General features: G+C 31.5%; 1 protein-coding gene across 1 annotated transcript in view; it reads left to right on the forward strand.

The window, feature by feature from the left end:
• Positions 1 to 8,256: 8,256 nt before the first annotated feature.
• Positions 8,257 to 9,908, forward strand: part of LOC137632157 (uncharacterized) — a 3,006-nt gene continuing 1,354 nt past the window's right edge. The window contains exon 1 of the mRNA XM_068364062.1: positions 8,257 to 9,396. Coding sequence (XP_068220163.1) covers positions 8,257 to 9,396 — 1,140 coding nt within the window. The remainder of the gene's footprint in view (positions 9,397 to 9,908) is intronic.

Below are 9,908 nucleotides of genomic sequence, written 5' to 3' on the forward strand. Positions count from 1 at the left end.
CATTTTTAGTTGAGAGAAAACATATTAGATTTAGATTTTTTTCATTAAATAAAATATCTTAATGTTTATTTTCAATTGGATGAAAAAAATACTAAATTTTTATTGTTTTCAATTGAATGAACAAATGAAAATTTTTGGTTATTTTTATTGGGTAAAATATAGAAAAAAATATATTTTTTGGGCTTTTTTTATGGAACATATTCATGTAGTATAGGAACTATTTTTTTTTACATGTGTGTGAATAAATTTTTATTATTTTTCAGGTTTGTAGTCGAGGAACTAATTGTTTACTTTTTTTAATTTCCAACTTCTAAGATAACAGTTATTCCATGCAAGTTTTATTACTCTATATTTGAAACTTGTAGCCAAGAAGCTGTTCATAAACAAACACACACACACACACACTCAAACAAACACACAAACATGGGCAAGAACATAACCTCCTAACTTTGTTGGCTGAGGTATATATCTATAGAAAAACTGCTACGAAAAAAGATATATATTATCGTACATTATGACCGATGGTAATTATGAGTAACCCAGTCTTATTCCATTGATATGAGTGATAAAAATGAGACACTCCAGGGTACTTGGAACAAAAAATCTTCAGTAAGATAACATATTTGCATAATAGTAATCATAATGTTAACCTAATTAATAAAACTAGATATTCATGAGGTTCGGGAAAGTAAACGTTTGGTAACGTTTCTGGCAAGTTAAAATGAAAAAAATAAAAATAATAATAAAAAAAAAATCTTTTGCGATAGCATATTGATGGATAGGGATACTATATTTTATTCTGAGAGGGAAGTTAGTGTGGGGGGAGGCTGGCAAGGATTGTTTAAATGAAGTAGGGTTGGAATAAGAATTTAACAATTAGAAGATACGAAACAAAGAAACTTAAAGGTGAAAAATAGTTAACAGAATATCATGCAAAGAGAGAGAGAGAGAGAGAGAGAGAGAGAGAGAGAGAGAGAGAGAGAGAGAGAGCATACACATATTTCATTTTCAATATTAGAAAATATACTTATTTCCTATTCTAACTTCATTAAACAGGAATCATACGATTATAGGAATTAATAAACAAGTAAAAGCTGTACACATGCCAACCATCGTAAACATACAAAGTTCAAAACAACAGAAGAATTAAACTATCATACGTTTCCATCAGAGATGTAAAATCAACCGTAAAATTGATCTCATTTTTCAACAGCAGTTGGAATAGGTTGCCATCTGCTCGGGAAGGAAATTCTAATATGAAATTTACAGGAAAGAAGAATTGGTGGAGAACTTGTATAAAAGTCATCTTTTTCTGGGCATTTTATTTGCCATTTGTGAAAGATAGAGGAGATTCTAGCTGCCTCTCCCAGATCTATATTATTATTATTATTATTATTATTATTATTATTATTATTATTATTATTATTATTATTATTATTATTATTATTATTATTAATTTTATAATCATAATTATAATAATAATAATAATAATAATAATTATTATTATTATTATTATTATTATATTATTATTATTATTATTATTATTATTATTATCATTATTATTCAATTTCATTTCTTACAATCTATCAAAATGTGCGTGTATGTTTAACTGAAATTATTTTATACGAAATTTATATTTTTATAATAATTGAATTTATTTGGGAAATAAATAGATTACTTATAAAAGTACTTGAAAAAGTCCATTACATTATATATTGAAAAAATAAAGGTTTATTACATTATTTGTAAAAGTTTTTTTTTTCGATTTCTTGCTAGGAACATCTCATTATTTCTTTTCAATAAAGACAGATTTGAAGGAAATGTATATTGGAAACCATATCTCAAAACCTGGTCTACAAAGTTCAGGAAGAAAAAATATCAAAGTCTTACAAAAAGTTAAGATAAATGAAGACAGAAGAACCTAGAAAGAAAAAGAATCCCTAACTCAAGGTATAAATGAGAACTCAGGACAGATGATGCCACCATTACTCTTTCGCCGATATGAAAAGAGGGTGTGTCGGAAGAAAGGAAGCTGAATACATTATTTGAATTCTTGCGAAAATATAGCTTAGTTTAGAACACAGAACCACAAATCATGGGACCATTTGCAAGTATACTATTTGTTGTTATACCCTATTTTGAAAAAAAATTGTAAAAGAGTGATAATACTTTTCAAGTGCATAGTGAGCAATTGAAAATATGATATAATTTTCCAAATATGTATATCCATTATAAAATCGAAAATTGGGTAAAATTCCTTTTAAAAGTCATATGACTATTTATACTATTTTTCATAATTTGGGTTATATCCTATTTTGAAAAAAAGTTGTAGAATTATGATAATACGTAAAAATAATATGAGTTATTTTAGTATATATATATAAAGTTGTCAAAACATATATATAATAGGCTAAATTGTGTATTTCTATTGAATAATAGAAATTTAGATATCATTTACCATACTTTCAACTGGGCTCTACAAGGCACTAGAAGATTTAGAAGACAGAGGCCTACATGGCTGGGGACTATTAAGAGTGAAGTAGTAGATGATGAGTGGAAAAGTATTGAACTAAAAGCTCAAGATAGAGACGACTGGCGAAATATAACTGAGGCCTTTTACGTCATTAGGCGTAGCAGGAGATGATGATGACTTCCATTTAAGATGGGGAATATCTAGAAACTTTTAATTTCAATCTCTTTACGAATAATACAATAAATATGACTTGGAAATTACCTGTCATAAGATGCCATCTTAAAAAATTCTAATCAAAACTTCGCAGGTAACACTTGAATGAATATTCAGGTGGAAATTCATCTCAAAAGTCTTTCAATTTGTGAGATTTCTTATCTGTCAAAGAAAAAAAATATCAAGAAATTTATTGTCCAAGTTTTCATTGGTGTAGGAGATTACAATATCTTTTGAAAGGTGCTCAAATAAGGAAGTTCCTTTATTAAAATAATATTTAAGCATTAAGTTAATTTATGAATAGATTATTTAGTATGATTTTCGTCTATTTAATTTGAATTTCTTCCAAGTCCTTGAGAAATTAGGTAAGATTAGAATAAATCCAGTTTTTATATTTATACCCTGATCTTATGAAGCGTTATGATAATAATAATAATAATAATAATAATAATAATAATAATAATAATAATAATAATAATAATAATAATAATGATAATAATTCTCATTTATACCTCCTCTGTTACGGAATAAGGAGAGAGAGAGAGAGAGAGAGAGAGAGAGAGAGAGAGAGAGAGAGAGACTCTTTTGAGAACCTGTAAAGGAGAAAAACAAAACAATTTTTGACCTGCCAACAGGTTTAAACTTATAGGATAAGTCTTTGACATCAGATGCATCGGTTGGCACCTTATCTGAATCAAATTAAGGTTTTTTTTTTTTTTGGCATGAATATAAATCTTGTGTCTTGTCTAAGCTGAATGCTTTTTAGATAGGAAATGACAGGGTAATCTGGTCACGAATATGAAAGAGAGAGAGAGAGAGAGAGAGAGAGAGAGAGAGAGAGAGAGAGAGAGAATAGAATGTTTTCATGAAATAAAAAATAATTTCTAAAAGAAATGTGGAACGTAAAAGAAATATTCCATGCAAATAGTTTTTGGACGAAAAAGATTGGTGTTTTATAAAATTGATAATAAAACCATAATCAAATACATGATGGTTTTGATTCATATATTGGTCCCCGTATAAAGTAAAGGATATTCTTATTTCAAAAGTTCAAAATTGCAGCGAATGTTTTTATGTTGACCAGTACGACATAAGACCCTCGCTATAGTTTATATTTGAATTATCTATTTTAAAGTTGATAATGGTCCAAAAATATTTTATATTAATTGTTCATTACCTTTCTTTTCTTTTCTTTCCCCTGTTGGAGCCCTCGAGCTTATAGCATCTTACTTTTTGCACTAAGGTTCTTGAGCAGCTAGCAATAATAATAATAATAATAATAATAATAATAATAATAATAATAATAATAATAATAATAATAATAATAATAATAATAATAATAATAATAATATGTAGCTTTAAGCTTGAAGAAATAAAGCCCACCATATGTGAAACTGAGTACTCGAGTTTTTAATTTTTATATTTTGTGAAATAAAATAATCATGTTACTTTGCATTTCTCGTCTCTTAATTAGAAATTTCCCAGAGCTAATGAAGTGGTTTATAGCCTGGTAAACTTATCAATTCATGGAAAATACTGTTATTTTGCATGATATTCGTGTCTTACAAGCTCTGGACCTGTATAAGCATAAGCTGTAACGTAATTTAAACGAAAATTAGATTGTGTGATATCGTATTGCACAAGTTGGTGCCTATATTGAGGTTGTTACGTAGAATAAGTGTAACAGCAGCATGATTTTACAATAGTTTTAGGTTTACTTATCGTACTTGATATAATATGTTGGACATTTTCTTGTTTTTATTTAAAAAATGCAGTTTATATATTATTTTGTTAGTGTATGGGAGAGTATCTTTTCATATGTAGAACCATGAATTCATCAAAAATCTATTTTTAAGTGTGATGAAAACTTACTGAAGCATACGAAGCATGTATATATATATATATATATATTATATATGTGTATATATATATTATTTATTATATATATATATAAATGTATATATATATATATATATATACATATATATATATATATGTTATATATAAATATATATATATATATATTATATAATGTGTGTATGAACAATATATTATACATACATGTACTATATATGTATATATATGTATATGTATATATATATATATATATATATATATTTATATATATATATATATATATATCTATATATATACTTATATACATATGTATATATATATATATATATATAAATATATATATATATATATATATACATACAAACATATATACACTATATATATATATATATATATACATACATAATATATATATATATATATATACATACATACATACATATATATACTATATATATATATTATATATATACATACATACAATATATATACTATATATATATATATATATATATCAAAAGGTGATAATATATTAGAGAATTAAAAGAGGTTTTCCTTTTTTCAGCTCAAGTTTAAATCAATATTTTACTATTTGCTATAATCATCACCCGTACCAATGTCTGTGCATAATTATACCATATTTCTATATATGAACTTTTAAAAAGAACTCAGAGATAAGATATTCCTAATCAAACAATCCAATAAACTTTTCAGTTGAAATGGAGATGATCTCGACATCGGACGAATACTTCATCTGATGTAAAAGTTCGTAAAAGGAAAAGTTATATTGAAAAGGGATATTATAAATAAAATATTCAAGTCCGGTAGATGCTCGTAGCTTTGAAAAATAAAAACTTATACTGCTACATCTATGATATTAAAACTCTCTCTCTCTCTCTCTCTCTCCTCTCTCTCTCTCTCTCTCACGCGAAGAAATGTAAGGATAATTTATACAATTGTTTTCTTAGTGGAAAAATTTGGAAAATTCAATCTTGCTGTTTATGAAAAAAGTTACTCGTGTGTGATGCAAGTTCAATAGATATATTTCTTTTAACTTTATGATAAGAAGAGAGAGAGAGAGAGAGAGAGAGAGAGAGAGAGAGAGAGAGAGAGAGTCTCTTCTTCTCTCCATACACCTTTCTTGTGAAGGAAAATAATAAATATTTATGTTTTTTTTTTACTATAAAATTACGTATATATGATGCTAATTCCAGAGACACCTCCTGCAACAGAGAGAGAGAGAGAGAGAGAGAGAGAGAGAGAGAGAGAGAGAGAGAGAAAAGTTCTTAAATCTCTCACGAAGAAAAATAAGAGTAATCCATACATTTGTTTTCTAAATGGAAAATTGTCTTTTTCAATAACCCATGAGAGAGAGAGAGAGAGAGAGAGAGAGAGAGAGAGAGAGAGAGTAAAAAACCACCATTATTATGCATTCCGCGCCGAACAGCCCAGCTGAGTCTGTACTTTTCATCAAGGGAATTTGTGTCTATTTTGTCTTCTTTAGGCAGAACTTGTTTCCCCCTCGAGGCATCAACGGAAACTTTAAAGGATCATGAAAAAGAACTATGATAAGACCAAGACTTAAAGAGGGGGAATTGGGGAAGGCGTTGGCAGGCATTGGAAGCTGTAAAAGTTAGGATAAGTGGAAAAAAAAGATAGGTTTATTGTTGGTGGAAAGAATAGGGAAAGGATATAGTACAGTATATGGGTAGGATAAGAGGCGGGTATTACGTAGGAGAGGAGTAACGTTAGGGAGGAAAAAGCTATTAGGAATATAGAAAAATATTAAAATTGTGGTCAGGAAGCTGTAAACAAACACATACACACACACACACACACACACATATACACAACCACACACACACACACAACCAAACCAACAAAAAAATAAGGGTGAAAACATAACCTCCTTACAACTTCGTTGGCAGAGATGATTAGACATTATTACACGGTATTATTATCTAAACGAGCGGTGGCAGTAATTAAGGGGTCATTTATTCTTGATATTACCACAGAGAGAAATATTGCAGGAAAATGTCTTTTGATTGCAGGAACATAAATATAATTTTCTGTGTTTGAGGAACGAATTAGAAGAACATTATTTTCCCTTGTTTGTAATGAAGTAACCGCCAGGTGCATTTCAAGTTGTTTTCGTGTTGTTAAGCAGTAAAGTAGTCATTCAGCTTTGGGTAACCGACAAGTAGACATCGATAATTTTTATACGCTTTATTGACTAATGGCGGAAAATTCGCCTACACACGTGGAGCAGGGTTTGACATTGGGTGATTTATTTTCTGAAATGAGGCAGCAAAGAGCCGAGGTGCAAGCATTACGTGATGAATTTAAGGGTGCTTCGGATAGTGTAGCTTGTGAGGTTAAAAGGCTTAAGTCAGCACAGGAAATAAAATGGAAATATCAAGGAAATAAACTTCAGCACGAATTTAATTCCGGTGTGAGTGACCTTCTAACTCAGATATTGTGGTCTGTGGACAATAAAAAACCGGACTATACAAGAGAATTGTGCAACGAGGCTTTAGATAGCATAAAAAAGAGGAACAAGTTAATTCGTATTACGGACTCCTCAACTGGCGGTTGGGAGACTGTACGCCAATATGAAATGAATCCGGTAGCTAGTGATTCAGAAGATGAATCGCGTATCATCAAGGCAGAGAACCGGGCGATCAAGCGGAAGCGCAGCAGCTCCCGTGGTCGAGGTTCGATCAGCACACCGTATGGCTTTAGCGGTGTTCCTCTTACTAGTCAACCCTGTAGTTCAAGCTCACTACTCAGACCAGCGGCAGGAAGGGGTAAACTTTTTCGTGGCCACTACAGCTACGGCAACGCTGTCTTCACCCCAGGAGCACCGTTCACGCAGTTCAGTGGCCCCGCCCTTGGACCCTGTTTTGCCTGTGGAGAAAGCTCACACCTCCGGAGAAACTGCCCCCACGTTGTTCGGGCCGCGTCTTCCCCCGTACCAGGAAACCAAATGCAGAGCGGAAAGTAATCCATGCACCAAGTTGGGCGATAACAACCAGTTGTTGAAAGATGAGTATTTCTTTGATCTTGATAGATTTACGCATGATTTTTATGAGTATAAACAGGGACAGAAACATATTATAGTCCGAGGTAGACTTAGAAAAAATTTGCAATTTTGGAAAGATTTAGGGGCAAACAGTTTTGTATTAGACATTATTCAGAATGGTTATAAGCTTCCATTATTGACCAACCCTCCAACTTCTTATAATAAGAATAATAGGTCGGCCTTGTTAGAACAGGAATTTGTTAGCGAAGCTATACAAGATTTGTTAGACAGAAACTTAATTGAAAAGTGCTTAGGAAAGCCTTATGTAGTTAATCCTCTGTCTGTTTCTGTGCAGAATTCAGGAAAGAAAAGGCTCATTTTGGATTTACGTGTAGTCAATAAGCACATTTGGAAGCAATCTGTAAAATATGAAGATTTAAAGGTTGTTCTAGCTTATTTAAAAAAGGGGTTTTTCATGATTAAATTTGATTTGACAAGTGCATATCACTTTATTGAAATTTATAAACCTCATACTAAGTATTTAGGTTTCTCTTGGACTGATAAGTTAGGCAATACCTTTTATTACAAGTTTCTGGTGTTACCATTTGGCCTGTCTAGTGCTTGTTCAGTTTTCACCAAAGTCACGAGGCCTCTTATAGCAAAATGGAGAGGCGATGGGAAATTTGTCATAATGTTTCTTGATGATGGTTTCGGTTGTGCACATAATGTATCCGAGTGTGAACAGTTAGCAACTCAGATTAAATCTGATTTGTTGATGTCTGGGTTTATTCCTAATGCGAAAAAGTCTGAGTGGATACCTGTGCAAGTTTTAGAATATCTAGGTGTTTTACTGAATTCCTTAGAAGGTACGATGTTAATACCTGATCGCAGGATATGTAAAGCTTTAGACACGATTTCTGGCATATTTCACGCTATTAAAATACACAGACGAGTTCCAGTACGCAAGTTGGCTAGCATAGTGGGACAGATTATTTCTATGTCATTGGTGCTAGGTCATTTATCTCAAATCATGACTAGATATATTAGTTTTGATATTCTAAGTGCTGCACATTGGGATGCTTATGTTCCTGTTTCGGAGGATAGTATAGAACAGTTAAGATTTTGGCAGTCCCATTTGAAACTTGTGAACATTGTAGATTTGTTTGAACAGGTAAAGTGGTCAAGGATAGTATTTTCTGATGCAAGTCACAGTGGATACGCAGGATATGAGGTTAACACTATCAATGGTGTATCCCATGGTCAGTGGACAGCTGTTGAAGCAGTTCAGTCGTCAACATGGCGGGAATTAGTTGCTGTACTGCGTGTGTTGCAGTCATTGAGTAAAGTTTTGGCAAGTCACAGGGTTAAATGGTTTTCCGACAATCAAGCTGTTACTTCTATTGTAAAGAAAGGATCTATGAAAAAACATCTTCAGGACATTGCAATTGAAATATTTAGAGTTTGCACAAGAAATTCTATTATGCTGGAATTAGAGTGGGTTCCCAGGTCAGAAAAAGATAAGGCTGACTATTTGTCAAGGATTGTTGATAACGACGACTGGGGTATTTCTGTTGAATTGTTTCAGTTACTGCAAAGTAGGTTTGGTCAACTACAAATTGATTGGTTTGCATCAGAGCATAATGCTAAATTGCCTAGATTTTACTCTAGGTTTTGGAATCCGTCTTCCACTGGTATTGATGCATTCACAGAGTCATGGCATTATGAATTTGGTCTTTTTGTACCGCCTATATCCATGGTGTATAGAGTCATTTGTAAAATGGAAGTGGACAGAGCGCGAGGTGTATTAGTTTTGCCATACTGGAATTCAGCAGTATTTTGGCCATTAATTTGCCCTAATGGCAATTTCATTGTAAATGTGATTGACTGGATAGATTTGCCTACGAGTAGAACTTATTATGTGAAGTGCAAAACTGGAAAGGGGATTTTCGGAAATGTTGATCTGAAGTTTAGAATGTTAGCTATGTTTATTGATTTTAAAGGGAGACAACGTTAGATTGGAGTGCTAACTAATATTTTATTGGCTTTTCTCCCATGACAAACATTTGAGTAAACGGGGTATTTGTACATGTTGTAACTATACATGTACTGTTTGTTTTACAGTAGATTGAGAAGCTTTATATTATATAGCTTGAGGCAGTTTTGCCTGTTGTATACGAAAGCGGCATCGAAAGCGGCATCGCAAGAGTTGATATTGTTGTACATGAGTATAGTCGCAGTTATTTGATGAGTTGATATTTCATCGCTGTCATGAGTATACCTGTCAAGAGTTGATGAGTTGATATTTCATTGTACATGAGTATACCTGTCGATACTCAGTTATTT

This window comes from Palaemon carinicauda, chromosome 3, assembly GCF_036898095.1.
Source record: "Palaemon carinicauda isolate YSFRI2023 chromosome 3, ASM3689809v2, whole genome shotgun sequence".
NCBI classification, from domain to species: Eukaryota; Metazoa; Arthropoda; class Malacostraca; order Decapoda; family Palaemonidae; genus Palaemon; species Palaemon carinicauda.